This window comes from Vulpes lagopus, chromosome 6 (assembly GCF_018345385.1).
Source record: "Vulpes lagopus strain Blue_001 chromosome 6, ASM1834538v1, whole genome shotgun sequence".
Taxonomy (NCBI): domain Eukaryota; kingdom Metazoa; phylum Chordata; class Mammalia; order Carnivora; family Canidae; genus Vulpes; species Vulpes lagopus.
In genome coordinates this window covers 2395368-2410289 of record NC_054829.1, presented here as the reverse complement: position 1 = coordinate 2410289, position 14922 = coordinate 2395368, and the positions used below count along the sequence as shown (strand labels likewise).

General features: G+C 63.1%; 1 protein-coding gene across 4 annotated transcripts; it reads left to right on the top strand.

The window, feature by feature from the left end:
- The first annotated feature begins 1702 nt into the window (after window positions 1-1702).
- On the top strand, window positions 1703-14517 carry TNFAIP2 (TNF alpha induced protein 2). Of its 4 annotated transcripts, XM_041760227.1 has the most exons (13): window positions 1739-1870; window positions 2543-2686; window positions 4529-4894; window positions 5054-5705; window positions 7621-7735; window positions 7894-8016; window positions 8201-8301; window positions 8981-9079; window positions 9603-9726; window positions 10587-10709; window positions 10954-11109; window positions 11253-11374; window positions 12924-14517. In XM_041760227.1, the coding sequence occupies exons 2-13, from the start codon at window positions 2647-2649 to the stop codon at window positions 13063-13065; spliced, it is 2163 nt and encodes a 720-aa protein (XP_041616161.1). In that variant the 5' UTR covers window positions 1739-1870; window positions 2543-2646; the 3' UTR covers window positions 13066-14517. The 4 variants fall into 4 exon arrangements, with proteins under 4 accessions (XP_041616164.1, XP_041616161.1, XP_041616162.1 ...); XM_041760230.1 differs by lacking the exons at window positions 1739-1870; window positions 2543-2686 and adding an exon at window positions 1703-1714; XM_041760228.1 differs by lacking the exon at window positions 1739-1870 and having other exon boundaries at window positions 2034-2602.
- Window positions 14518-14922: the final 405 nt, after the last annotated feature.

Sequence of the window (14922 nt, the reverse complement as noted above, 5' to 3'; positions counted from 1 at the left end):
GGCTCTAGCAATAAATAAAAGGGAAGCTGGTGCCCAGCTGGGAAATTCCTTAATGACAGGGTTTTTTCCAGAGGGCAAGAATTCCTAAAATGAGAAATAGTGCAGGAGGTGAGTCCCTAATGGTTGCTCTTCACCAGCACCCCTACCCCAGAGAAACAGGACCCCCTGAGGAAGGCCAAGGCCCCTGGTCTGATGACCAAGCCTGAGCTGTTGGGGTCTGAGCCTGGTGCCCAGAAGCCTGTCCCAGCCCAAGCCCAGTCCCAGAAAGGGAAAGTGCTCCAGTGAGAGGTGAGCAACAGGGGGTTGGACCTCGGGCCACCTGTAGGTCCCTTCGCCTTTCTGAATCATTTTACCCTTTCAAGCAAGGCTTGCTAATGAGAGCGAGTGCTGGGCACCCAGCAGACTGCTCCTGGTGGATGGCTGGCATCCCTGTGGCACCGTGCGCCCAGGGTGCCTCCTCGGGCAGGGCTGCTTCCCTGGCTCCTGTGGCCACCCCGGCATCCAGAGAGGGAGTGCTCTGCCCCGGAGGCCACCCCGGCGTCCAGGGAGCCCGCTCTGCCCCGGGGGCCACCCCTGCGTCCAGAGAGGGAGTGCTCTGCCCCGGAGGCCACCCCGGTGTCCAGGGAGCCCGCTCTGCCCCGGGGGCCACCCCTGCGTCCAGAGAGGGAGTGCTCTGCCCCGGAGGCCACCCCGGTGTCCAGGGAGCCCGCTCTGCCCCGGGGGCCACCCCTGCGTCCAGAGAGGGAGTGCTCTGCCCCGGAGGCCACCCCGGTGTCCAGGGAGCCCGCTCTGCCCCGGAGGCCACCCCGGCGTCCAGGGAGCCCGCTCTGCCCCGGGGGCCACCCCTGCGTCCAGAGAGGGAGTGCTCTGCCCCGGAGGCCACCCCGGTGTCCAGGGAGCCCGCTCTGCCCCGGGGGCCACCCCTGCGTCCAGAGAGGGAGTGCTCTGCCCCGGAGGCCACCCCGGTGTCCAGGGAGCCCGCTCTGCCCCGGAGGCCACCCCGGTGTCCAGGGAGCCCGCTCTGCCCCGGAGGCCGCCCCGGTGTCCAGGGAGCCCGCTCTGCCCTGGGGGCCGCCCCGGTGTCCAGGGAGCCCGCTCTGCCCCGGAGGCCACCCCGGTGTCCAGGGAGAGGGAGCTCCGCCCCGGAGGCCACCCGGGTGTCCAGAGAGGGAGTGCTCTGCCCTGGGGGCCACCCCGGCGTCCAGGGAGCCCGCTCTGCCCCGGGAGCCACCCCGGTGTCCAGGGAGGGAGCGCTCCGCCCCGGAGCCCGCCGGTGTCCTCTGCCCCAGGGAGCGGCGCGGCCCAGAGCGCTGGGGTGCACCCCCGGGACCCCCGGGCCGGGCGGCTGCCGCGCGGAGCCGCGGGGTTGGGGTGGGGGCGCCGAGCCCCGCGTCCAGCCAATCAGAGGCCGGCGTCGCACAATGGGCCAGCGGCAGGCTGAGCCCAAGGGCCGGAGCCCCCCGGCGCCCCCGGGACCGCGGCGACGCTGGGCCAGCCTGGCCGCCCCGCCCCCGCTGGGAAGGTGTGACCCCGCCCCCCGCCCCCCTCGGTCCGGGTTCGGGGCCACCCGCAGCCCCCGCCGCGGCCTTGGCCTGGGCCCGCGGGTTTTCCAGGGCTGCGGCGGGCGGGGCGGGGCGGGGCGGGAGGCGGGCCCGAGGGCTATTTAAGGCGGCGCCGGGCTCTGCGGGGACAGCGGCGCCCCGGCCCGGACACAGTAAGTGACCTCCGCCCGCACAGCGTCTGGCCCCGCCGCTCCGCCGCCCGCTCGCCCGCCTGCGCCCGAGTCCCGGCCCGCTCCCCCGACGGAGCCGCCGCCGCCCGACCCGGGAGCGACCCCTCCGAGGGCCCCAGGCCTCTGGCAGCCCCACTTGTAGGGAAACTGAGGCTCCTGCGCTGGCTGGGGGACTCGGGTTTGGTTCTGCCAGCAAAAGGCTGGGTCCTGCGAAGGGCAGGGAGGGAGGGGTGTGGGGAAAGGCTCAGGGGCCTCTGCTCCTTTTGCAGGAGTCTGGCTTGGGGGGGGGGGGGCTGGCTGCTGTGACCTAGGCCTCGTGACTTCGCCTGCATGGAGGGATGGCTATGCCCTCCCTTTCTTGCTGGGACGCGTAGCCAGGCGCAGAGGCCATGGGAGGCTTTGTGAACCTCAGCCCTGACCCAGGAAGGAGTGGAAGGGGTGTGCGGTGCCGGAGGAGAGGGTGCCACCGCGGGGCCACAGGCTGTGGTCACACAATATTGCTGAGCAGGCCCCTTGAGTCAGTGTGTCCAGGCTGGAGCCCAGCCTAGAGGAATCCCTTTCCTTTCCTCTTCTGCTCTATCCCAATGCTGAGGTTGGCTTGACAGACACATGGACTCAGGACATGTGTCCTTACGAAGGCTGGCTTGGGGCCAGCATGTGGCTTTGGGGTTTTGCCGCTTCCTGTCAGCAGCAGGTGGGGTGGGAGTCCTCATGCCCGTTTCACAGATCGAGGTGGGAGCTATTGTCCACACTCTAGTGAGTGGTCCAGCTGACCCTCGCCTCCTGCCACTTCTCTTTCCACTGCACCAGCTACCTCTGAAAATCAAGGACTGGGATGGAGCCAAGGGGGCCGCTGCAGGACCTGAAAGGGTGAGGAGGATTTTGTACCAGGGAGGCAAGGAGACAGCGATGTTATGTGGGGACCTGCAGGAGGTCAGATAGAGCCTAGCACATGTAAGGAGCAAGGAGGTGTGGGACACTGAGGGCAGAGGTGAGGCTGGTGGGTCAGGGTGGCCCTCTCCCTCACCCTGGCTGGAGGATGGAGGTGGAGGGGGCGCCCTGGTCAGTCAGGGTGGTGCTGAGTAGCCCCAGCCAGCTGGCCAGACCAGCTCCTGTGGGTGCGTGGTTCAACAACACGACGGGTGAAGAGTGGGAGCTGGGGCAGAAAGCCTAGAAGCCTTGCACTTTGGCTTTGGGGCTCCCCAGAGCACCCGTGACTTGGTCCTAGAGTGGAACTCAGCCCAAACGACACGAGAGAGGTGACTGAGTTCCAGCAGTGTTGGACTCTGCAGAGGGCACGTGGTGAAGCCGTTTAGGAGAAACTTCAGGCTTCCTGCCCCCAAGTGGCTCTGGCCAAACTCAGTGATTGTGATGAGGCCCAGGACAGTTGGACTGGGGGCAGGGGTAGATAGTAGGGGCTGTGGAAATTGTCTGACAGTCCTAATCCACGCCTGCTTTGTGTTTGGGGCAAGCACCTCCCAGCCGCCCTCTCCGCCTCAATTTCTCCTGGATGATGGGTCATTCCATGTGCCTCGCAAGGCTGTTGCAGAAGTGAATCAAAGTCATTGTGTTGCATGAGTCACAACTCACTGTATTTACTCTTGGATGGTGGAGGAGGGCAGGCACTATGGTCGTGGATGGCCCCCGACATCAGGGAGGCCTGGCCCTATATGCTCCCCTCTGCTGGGCTCAGCCATGTTCCCCTTCACTGGTCCTGGCCTTGCTTTGATAATGGCCATGGTGCTGGGGAGGGTGCTGCTGGGCACAAGGTGGTCCCACCTCTCTGAATGCAGCCTATGAGGTGGTGGGGGGACATGCAGTCAGGAGGACCCAACACCGGGTGGGTCTGAGTTTCAAGCCTAAACTGTCACCATAGGGACATTTCCCTGGGGCAGTTTTGGGTAATGAGGATAATAATACTCTTCCTTAAAGGAAATAAGGGAGAGATGGGAGGGATGGGCACTGGGGAGGGCTCGGAAAGTGGAAGCCTTTGTGATGATGATGTCACCCCATTTGGGAGCCGCAGGGTGAAGTGAGAGCCAGGAAGCCTGGTCCCGGTCTGAGTTACCCCGTGACCTCAGGCAGCTGGGTGCCTCATTGGGCCCCCTGCCCCTGCTGACATGTGAAAGTCTCTTCAGGGTCCTTTCTCAGCCCTTGAACTTTGAGAGGGCACTATGATTTCTAGACCTGAGCCCCAAGGCCAGGGTAGGGAGCTGGTCCCAGCAGGAGCAGGCATGTTTCTGCTCACAGCATCCCTCTCTGGCTCCACGGAGATAAGACAAGAGATGAACCAGGCAAGATAGAGGATGAGGGCAGGGAGGACAGAGCAGCCTCGGGTGCTGTGACCTTCCTGAACCTCAATTCTTGCTCTGTGCCGGGGGCCTGTCTCTGCCACCTCTCCCGGGGTCTAATGGGATGCTGGGTGCTCTCCAGTCCTTTCTCCTTGCCCGGAGGGTGGGCTGCCGAGGATGGATTTGCCACAATGAAGTGAAGGCCCCCTCCATCTGGGACACTTGGCATCTCCAGATTCTTCCCTGCTTCTGGCGATTTGGGGAAGGGGCTGGGGGGTATTGGAAGAGGAATTGTGGGCGCTGAGAAACTGGTGTCCGGGGAAGCAGCTGCATTGTTGGTGCCCCTCTGGGCCAGGAGATGGCCAGCCCCTGAGGGCGGTGGTGAGACTAGATGGAGCGAGCTCATTGCTGCTGCCACTGCCTGCGCTTGGGCCTGGGAGCTGCGGTGAGCCGCCTGCGTGCGGCAAGTGCTCTTTCATGCCCCCTCCACCCTGCCCATCTGCAGGCCTGAGCCGGGTGATGCTGAAGATGATGACTTTCTTCCAAGGCCTTCCGGGCCAGCACACTGCGTCAGGGGGTCCTGACCTGCCGGGAAGCTCCCAGAAGTTGCCCTCCACCTCCGAGGTGGAGTCAGAGGCCTCCATGTCGGAGGCGTCTTCGGAAGACCTGGTGCCACCCCTGGAGGCGGCGGGAGCCCCAGACAGGGACAAGGAAGAGGCTCTGAAGAAGAAGAAGAAGAAGAAGTCCAAAGGCCTGGCCAGCGTGCTCAGCGTGTTCACCAAAGGGAGGAGGAAGAAGGGTCAGCCCGGCTCGGCGGAGCCAGAGGGCGACCCGGGGGCCCGGCCTGAGCCCAGCGCCCCGCTGCCCACAGGTAGGCTGACCCCCGCCCCCCCGGCGGGGAGGGACCCGGGATGCGGGCTGGCGGGGCCGGCGGGGCTCCCAGGGGCCCAGGGAAGGCGGGAGGAGGGGCTGGGGCGCGGGGGGCGCCCTGCGGGCGGGCGGCGGCGCTCACCGGTCCGCCCGCCCGCAGCCGAGGAGCTCAAGGCGGAGCTGGAGCGCGGGCGGCTGGAGGCGGCGCGGCCGCTGCTGGCGCTGGAGCGGGAGCTGGCGGCGGCGGCGGCGGCGGGCGGCGAGAGCGCGGAGGAGCTGGTGCGGCGCCAGAGCAAGGTGGAGGCGCTGTACGTGCTGCTGCGCGAGCAGGTGCTGGGCGTGCTGCGGCGGCCCCTCGACGTGGCGCCCGAGCGGCTGCGCCAGGCGCTGCAGGTGCTGGCGGAGCAGGAGCGCGAGGACCGGCGGGCGGCGGCGGCGGGGGCGGCGGGGGCGCCCGGGGGCTCGGCGCTGGTGGCCGCGCGGCCGCGGCGCTGGCTGCAGCTGTGGCGGCGCGCGGTGGCGCAGGCGGCGCAGGAGCGTCTGGGCGCGCGGCCGCCCGCGGACGCCGAGGGCCGCTCGGAGGCGGAGCGCGCCTTCCTGCACATGGGCCGCGCCATGAAGGAGGACCTGGAGGCCGTGGTGGAGCGGCTGAAGCCGCTGTTCCCCGCCGACCTGGACGTGGACGTGGTGGCCGCCTACGCCGAGAGCTACCACGAGCACTTCGCGGCCCAGCTGGCCGCCGTGGCGCAGTTCGAGCTGTGCGAGCGCGACACCTACATGCTGCTGCTCTGGGTGCAGAACCTGTACCCCAAGTGAGTGGGCGCGGCGGTGCCCCCGAGTCTCTAACCCCGGCCCGAGGGCCTCGGAGGAGCCAGGGCGCGGGGGCGGCGCTTGGGGCCCCGGACACACTGGCTTGTGCCACGTGCCACGTGCCACGTGCCACGTGCCCCAGCCGGGGAAACCGAGGCAGAGAGACTGCATCGCTCAGACCTGAGCGGTGACCGCGCGGACCCGGAAGGGCGCTGGCAGAGGAGACGGGCGTGGGTGACCCGCCCCAGTCCCTCGAGGAAGCCGTCCCTGAGGTGGCGGGGGAGGAGGAAGGACAGGGGGAGGACCCGAATTCGGCCCGGCTGCTGGAAGAGGCGGGAGGGCAGGGGAGAGGGCAGGCCCCCAAGAAGGTGGAGGGAGGGTGGTGATCCCCACCCAGGGAGTCCTCTTCCATGGCCCTCCTGGGAGTTGTGCGACACTGGCCAGTTTTCGGGTCTACCTGGCAGGCTCCGGGGCACCCCCAGGCAGCACAGACAACAGAGGCCGAGCCGGGCCATATGCCCATTGTGTAGGGTCACCCGGTGAGGCCACCGCAGAGCTGGATTCTGGTCCCCGAGGCCCAGAGCTCCTTGGGTGGGAGGCTGGCTCTGCACACAGAGTGCCTCCGGTTCCCTCCGATTTACCCAGACTCCCTGGGGCCCGGAGCACATCTGTCACTATACGAGCTGGGTGAGGACAGACGGTGCTGGGTGGAAATGGCCAGGGCCCTGGGGGCCTGGGTTCCTATAGGGCATCCTGGCCCCCCGGTGTAAAGCCTGCAGGAAGCCTGGAGGTACAGATGTGTGAGCAGTGCCTGAGGGTCTCGGGGGCACATCTCGGTGGCCAGTGGTGTCAGCTGCTGCTGGTGTGTCAGCCTCCAGCGGGGGGCCGGAGGGAGGGCCCTGTGGGGTGGTGGGTGAGTCAGCGGGGCGTAGGGAAACCGGCAGAGGGCAGGGGCTGCGGGCTAGGCAGGCCAGTCGTGAGCCAGTTTCTCCTGACTCACCAGGAAATACTAGGCGCTTGCACCTCAGTCTTCCTGTCCCAGTGACCTCCGGGCTTTTGGCCTGGGGCCCACTGGGGTCGGCACAGCAGGGAACTGAGGCTGGCACGGCAGGTCTCTGCGGGGAGCGAGTCCGGGGTGGTGCTGTGGAGGCTGTGTGGCCAGAGTGGCCAGAGTACAGGGAGCGAAGGGACAGCCACATCCAGGCTGGGAGAGGGCGAGAGGGCCATTCCTGAGTGTCCAGGAAGACAAAGGCCCCTGAGGAAGTGCCAGGGCCGGTCGGTCCCTGGGGCTCCAGGATCCCGCAGAGGCGCCACGGGAGTGAGTGGAGTGGCTGGGGTGGGGCAGCCCTTCCTGCCTGGACTGGCCCATCCTCGGGGGGCAGCCGGGCAGCCTGGGGTGGTGGGGCGGGGCTGGCAGGGTGCCCGGGCCGGCAGGCCGGGAGTGCAGAGAGGGAGTGAGGTAGGGAGGGGTCTCACGGCTGCTGCCAGAGGAGCAGGCTTTTATCTGCGTGGGATCGTGGCCCTGTGGCAGGGAGGGGTGGAGGAGGCATTGCTGGGGACAAGGAGGCTGCATGGCAGGCCCCTGCAATGAGCCAGGCTCGAGGTGGCGTGGCTGGGGCATCGGGCGGGGTGGCTGGAGGCTGATCTGCTCAGGGGAATCTATTCTGGAGCAGAAGTGGATGGGGAGGAGGGAGAGGGAGGAGAGAGTCCACGCAGGCAGGAAGATTCTACAGTTTCTGACCTGAACCAGTCTGAACGGGTAGGGGACCCATCATCTGAGTTGAAGAGGCAGGGGTGGGAGTGGGGGGATTGAGCTCGAGGCCGGCCAGAGGCTGAGGCTGACACTGAGAAGCTCAGCGTGAGCCATGGTGCTAAGTGGGTGCAGTCTTCCTCATGCAGGCCCCCCTCTGCCCACAGTGACATCATCAACAGCCCCAAGCTGGCAGGAGACCTGCAGAGAGTGCAGCTTGGGAGCCTTCTGCCCCCCAGGCAGATCCGGCTGCTGGAGGCCACGTTCCTGTCCAACGAGGTGGTGAGTCCAGCGCCAGGGCCAGGGCAAGGGAGGGGCAGGAAGGAAACTAGGGGAGGCGCGAAGACGGGACAGGACGCAGGCAAAGAGCTTGACAGGGACTTCCACGTGGGCAGGGTGATGGGCTCTGTGTTACCCTGCCTTGCCTCTCCTCCCCCCAGGCCAGCGTGAAGGAGCTGATGGTCCGTGCCCTGGAACTGGAGTCACAGCGCTGGGCCCGGGATGTGGCTCCCCAGAGGCTGGACAGCCACTACCACAGCGAGCTGGCCATCGACATCATCCAGGTGACCCAGCCGCCCCTCGTGCTCTCCTACAAGCACGCAGAGCCCACTCCTGTCCGGTCCCTGTGTGTGTGCAAACACGTGCCCTCTCCGAGCACTACCCACCCCTTGTGCCAGCATGTCACCTTCCCCCTCCGCCATCTTAGTCTGGGTGGTCTCTTGCTCAGCTCAGCCCTCACCCCTGCAGATCATCTCCCAGGGCCAGGCCAAGGCTGAGAGCATCACCCTTGACCTGGGTGTGCAGATAAAGAACGTGCTACTGCTGGAGCTAGCTTCGTTCCTGAGGAGGTGGGTGTGCTCCTGCTTGTGTATGGGGCTGGGGGTGGAAGCCACTTCTCTCAGGGCCCCCTCCCCTGCCTGTGTCCCACATGGGTATCCAAGCTAGATCAGGGTCCCCTTCCTGCCTCTGGTGTGTCTCCCATTAAGAGCAGGAGTTCTTTCCTCCGAACCTCCCACCTGAGCCCTGAGAGCCTCAGGTGATCTGACCACTCCTCAAGAAGCTCTTAGCACTGCAGCCTCCAGCTGCAAAGAGGATGCCCCATGAGGCCATGAGGGACTGAGACCTTGGCCTCCCTTCTGCTGGTACCCTGGGCCTCCAGCCCCGCATCTCTCTTGGCTGCCTCCCTCCCCACCTCTGAGGACTCCTTCATCTACCAATTTGCCTCCCCATCCCCCCAACACCAATGCCCCCACCACACACACACACACACACACACACACTGCCCTCCAGCTACAAAAGGACCTGGGAAGGAGTGGGGGCAGCAGGAGCTCTGCAGGGGCCTTGGCCTCACTGGCCTTAGGGTGGGAAGCCAGTTACATGATGCTTAGAGGCTAGCAGCCCTCCCTGGGCTGTAGGGAGCCTGTCGGAAAAGCACTCTGTCAACCCAGGAGGGCTTCTGGGCAGGCCGGAGGCTGCTATTGTGCCTGTTTGTGCTGGTCCTGCAAGTGCCCTTTCCGGTTTCACCAGCTACCAGCGAGCCTTTGATGAATTTCTGGAGAGATGCAAACAGTTGAGAAATTACAGGGCCAATGTCATGGCCAACATCAACAACTGCCTGTCCTTCCGGTAAGGGCCAGAGGAGGGGTCTGTGGGAGTGGGAATCACGGGGCGTGCCAGTCTGTTGGAGGAAGCGGACCACTGGAGAGGAGCGGAGGGGAAGGGCGGGGAGGGGCAGCACGGGGTGCAGAGGGAGGCGGGAGGCATAAGCAAAGATGTGGAATTACAAGGAGCATGGCCAGGGAGGAGATTGCCCAGGCGGCAGCAGCAAACGTCAGGTGCCGGTGGGTCAAGCGTTCACGTAAAGGGTTTATTCCTTATCTTCTCAAAACGCCCGTATGTAGTGGGTGCAGTGCTTATGTCTACATGTGGATTAAGAGCAGGTGGTGCAGGCCTTCTCTGGGGTGAGAAGGCTCGGTGCTGCCTAGGGAGCAGGGATGGGGTGATCTGGACTTGCTTCTGCAGAGGATGGGGAGTCCTAGGGGGTTCTAGGTTTAGGAAGTGGGCCTAGGGCCCATGGGCTCTCTGGGTAGGGCGCTGTAGTCTGGACAGGGCTGGGGTGACCTCCCTACCTCCTTCCGTGTCCTTCTAGCACCGCCATGGAACAGAAGTGGCAGATACTGCAAGACCTCCCGGGCCACCTGATGGGCCCCCTGAGTGAGCTCAAGAGTCACGGCTTTGATACCCTGCTCCAGAGCCTGTTTGGGGACCTGAAGGTAGCTGGAGCCCGCCTCCCGGGGTGCACGCTGAACTTAGCGCTGGGGGGGCACAGGGATGGGAGGGAGGAATGGCCGAAGCAGGGACCTGGGTGTGTGTCACCCCAGGGATCGAGGCCCTGGAGGCCTTTTGACCGACCTGCAACTTCAGCCTGGACTTGACCTCAGAGGGGTCCCCAGGCTGCAATACACAGGGAAGCTTTAGTGCCCCGCCCCACCCAAGACTCAGCCCTGTCCTGAGGCCGTTTTTACTCCGGCGCCCCTAGACCCTCCTGCCTGGGCCCTGCCTCCATGCCTCACACCCAGCTGGGCGCTCAGAGCCCTTGGCAGCACCACCACCTCTGCTGTGGCCACGAAGTCCACAGAAACCCCTTGGCTCCCTGGGCAGAGGGTGAGGCAGGGGCCCCGAGAAGAAAGAGCAGGGGTTCCCTGCCTGCCACCACGGGAACCCACCGTGGCCCTCCTGCCCAAGGCGGAAGGCGGTGGGTAGCCAGCCAGGGGTGAAGGCCTGGCGGTGACCCTGGACAACTTGGCACAGGTCCTCACAGCCCCAGCCAAGCACAAGTCTTTGTTTATGCAGGAATTTATTTATTTCGGAGGGAGCGGTGGAAAAGGCCTGGAGGCAGGCAGATGGCCCGCCCAGCTCTAGAGCTGCAGCTGCTTGACCTTGGAGAAGGGTTCATGGCCCCTGTCTCCTCTTCCTGTCTGCGAACAGGACCCGAGTTCTGCCCGGGTGCCCTGGGGGTCCTGGAGGCCCCTCCTGGCCCTGCGCTGGGCCGTGCGTGTGGGTGTGCGTGCGTCGGGGGCTGGCAGGCCTTCCTCTGCAGGTGTGACCACATCCCGCTTCTCTGTCATCACAGCCGCTGTTCAAGAGGTTCACACAGACCCGCTGGGCGGCCCCGGCGCAGACCCTGGGGGACATCATCTCCACCGTGGGTGAAAGGCTGCCTGAGTTCTCCGAGCTCCACGACTGTTTCCAGAAGGTGAGGAGGTGCTGGGCTGGTGGCTGGGCCTGGTGGGCAGCGGGGAGGGTGGGCACGGTCCGGACACACACCTTAACAAGTGTGCATGCACACACCTGTAAACACACGCGCACGTACCCACACAAGCACACGTATGCGCTTGTTTGCTTGGCATCCGCCCCTCCCTGGACTCCTGGCTTCGAGGGAAGGTGGTGAGCTCCCCGTCAGTGACGGCCCCCACACCCCTGCCTGCTCGCCCTCACAGGAGCTCATGGAGGTGGTGCACCTGCACCTGGTGAAGGAGTACATCATCCGCCTCAGCAAGCGGAGCCTGGTCCTCAAGGTGGTGGAGCAGCAGCGGCAGCTGGCCGAACACATCCTGGCCAACGCGGAGGTCATCCAGCGCTTCTGCACTCAGAACGTAAGCTCCTGCCTCCCCCTCCCAAGTCCCACGGGCGCCAGGGCCGCCTCTGGGCCTCTCCAAACCCAGTGAGTTCTGATCTGAACTTCTCTGGGCCCTCCGGGGAAGGGGCGGCCTGCCTCCAACCAGACCTGTGCCTGCAGGGCTCATCAGCGACCTGGCTGCACCACGCGCTCCCCACGCTTGCTGAGATCATTCGCCTGCAAGACCCCAGTGCCATCAAGATTGAGGTGGCCACTTACGCCACCCGGTACCCCGACTTCAGGTGAGAATGAGGGCACCGCAGAACTGGGCAGTCCGTCCGCATGGCCCCGCTGGAGCTGGCCAGATCCTGATGGGGCTGGACCCAGGGCTTCGGGACTAGTAGAGCTCAGTTACTGACCACGATGATGCAGGCCCAGCAGGTAACCTTTGCTGAGTGCTGACCACATGCCGGGCGCTGTGCTAAGGTTTTTACAGTGGCTCATGCCCTTGAACCTCACCTTATAAAGCTGATGCTTTTCACCCCCATTTTGCAGATGAGGCCTGGAGAATTTAAGGGACTTGTCTGAGGTGACCCAGCTAGCCAGTGGTAAAGCCAAGATGGCAAAGCCACGTAGCCTGTCCCCACAGGCCACACTTTTAGCCTTATATGATACTGCCCCTTAGGAAGCTAAGACCAGAGAGATAGGGACCTGCTAGAAGCCGTGGAGGCTTAGCCCCCAGCTGTCTGAGGATCTGATGAGCTAGGGCAGTTGTTTCTCTAGGCTGAGTCTTCTGACACGGTAGGGAAAGTGTGAACAGTCTGGAATCGGGTTGCTTAGCCTAGTCTAGCCCGGTCTAGCCCGTGGCTGATCCACTCCATCGGTCTACCTGCCTCTCTCCTTGTCTACACACTCACCCATTCATCCATCCACCCATACAAACACCCAGCTACTCATCTACTCATCTCTCCATCCATGTAGCTAGCCATCCATCTGCTCACCCACCCTTCCACCTATCTATTCAAATATCTATCTCCCCATCTACCCATTCATTCCTCCATCTATTCACCTACCTATTCATCCGCCCGTCTACCCATCCATTCATTCATCTATCCACCCATCCATCTACCCACCCACCAATCTATCCATCCATTCATCTACCTACCCATCCGTCCACCCGCCCATATAAATACCCATCTACTCACCTACCCATCCACCCACTCATTCATCCATTCACCCACCTATTCATCCATCCATCTATCTACCCATTCATCCATTCATCCATCTACCCATCCACCCACCTGCTCACTTCCCATCCACTCATCCATCTACCCATCCATCTTCCATCCACTCATCCTACCAATTATTGAGTGGTTTCCTGCTAAGTGCCAGGCTCTGTCCAAGGTACTGGGATGCAATGAAGTTCAAGACAGACCAGGTCTAGTCCTCCCTCGCGTAGCTCACACCTAATGAAGGTTAGTAATAATGAGGTAGTCAGATAAATAAAGTTATGAACTGTAAAGATTGTTTAACCAAGGTTGTTGAATGATAGGAGGTGCTGACCTGAGAGATGGGAAATCTTGGGAGAAGTGACATTTTAGCTAGGCCCTGAAGAGTGTGGAGTACAAAGACCTGAGGTGGGCAGGGGTTTGGTGCACTCTAGGGAAGGACAGGTGACCGGTGCTGCTGGGGCACAGTGGCCAAAGGGGAATGAGACCTCCCCTTATGGGCAGGGCTTGGCTGCAGGGCCCTGTGGATGGGGCCAGGAGTCTGGGGAACTGGGGAGAGGCATGAGCAGGGCTGTGGGTGATGAGGCTAGAGGCTGAACTGACAGGATGCTCTCCCTGCCAGCAAAGGCCACCTGAGTGCCATCTTGGCCATCAAGGGAAACCTGTCGAGCAACGAGGTCAAGAGCATCCGGAGCATCCTGGACGTCAGCGAGGGGATGCAGCAGTCCTCCAAGCCCCTATTTTCGCTTATAAAGGTCGGTTAGCTTTTCCTGTGGCCTGGCCTCCTTGTGAGCACCCATCAAGCATCGGACTCAATCCCACGGGTGGGCAGCCACCCGACTTCATGGCCCTCAGCAGGCTTCCTGCCTACTGCTGCTGCTGCTGCTGCCCAGCCTCAGCCGAGGCACCCGCCCCTGGGAGACTGGAATTGGACTGACCCAGGTTACTTAGCTGTCCCAGGGGGTGGGAGGGCCCATCCTGCGGAGGCAATGAGGCAATCCCCGAGAAACTCTGTAAGTGACGGTTGATCTACATGTACTGGAGGAGGGGGCCAAGAGGGAGACTGGCCGAGTAGAGCCCCCCAGTTACCTCCTGTCCGCGGGGCCCGCCACGGTCTATCCTAACTGCCCTCCCCGTGGCTGGGTCTGAGCGCCTTCCCAGCTGCCGGGGGACAGGGGCCCACCCATCCCACCGCCTCTGACCCAGGAAGTGAGTGGGGCTCAACGTGTTCATGGGATCAAAGGCAGAACTAGGAAGAAATGAAGAAAGCAACAACGAACTCTTATTTGGAATCTGCACACCCTGGGTCTTCCACCTGGAAGTCATCCCGAGGTCTAGACTGGGCAAGCTTGACCTCTGACCCCTTGGCTTCTGTGTCAGTGTCCCATTGCTGCTAACATGTTTCCACAAACGTGGTAGTTGAAACCAGAACTTCTCTTCCCGCCCTGGAGGGAGAAGTCCGACACAGGTCTCCTGGGCTAAAACCAAGGTGTCCGTGGGGCTGGTTCCTTCTGGAGGCTCTGCGGGGAGGTTCCTTGCTTCTCCCAGGTTTTGGAAGCTGCCTGGATTCCCTGGCCCATGGCTCCCTCCATCATCAAAGCCAGCAGTGGCCAGACGAATCCTTTTCACATCACAGACCTCAGACCTCCCCTCTGGCCCCCCTCTTCCACTTTTAAAGGCCCTTTTGATTACCTTCGGTCCACCCAGGGCATCCGGGATCAGCCCCGACTTTAAGGTTAGCTGATGAGTAGCCTTCATCCACCTGCAACCTCAGGCTCTTTCGCCCTGGACCCTGATGTACTCACAGGTTCCAGGTGTTAGGACGTGGGCTTCCTGGGTGGGGGGCCTGAGGTTCCCCCCGCAAGGCCTCCATCCACCCCCGGCCCTCGAGTGTGCGTCATCCTACCCCAGGAAAACGCGGCTTCAGGAACGCTCCTAGGCCTCTGAGCTTGAGAGGGCGCCCGGCAGGCTCCTGCGGGACTCAGCCCCGTGCATCTGAGTGCACTGCGGTGGGGTCGGGGGCCAGGGCTCTTGGGTTTGTCCCCTCTTTCCAGGTACTGTGGCCAGGAACTGGCCTGTGTAAGTGGTGTACAAGGGACTTTGTACGTCTGTAGGAGTTAGTATATTTGATGTTGTTAATATTATTTTTGATAGTACCGCTTTTGTATGTATGTACTCAGGACAGGGTCTGAGTTTTTATAGCTTAATATAAAACTGATTTTTAAAATGGCTTGGAGTGATTTATTTTGGGAGCAGGAATGGGGCAGTGGTGGCTTCCTCAGCCTCCCGGGCTCTCGCAAATCCTGTCTCCCCAGGCTCTGTGTCAAACCCCCTGTGAGTCCAGCCCTACGCCACCTCCTCCCCCTTCTCACCAATGAGCATGAGCTTTGAAGGGGAGTCGGCCTATGGGGGAACGACCAGTCACTTTGCTCTTTCATGCCTCAGTTTCCTTACCTGTAAATAGGAGACCATAAGCTGGTTTGGTCTCTCCCACATTTCTTCTGAGGATGGGGGGGGGGGAGGGGGTGGAATCCCAACAATCTTTTCAACTCCAGCTATGGGGCCCACTGGGAACTGACCTTATATTTCTGGAACTGACCTCACAGCTGCGGTCAAAGGAG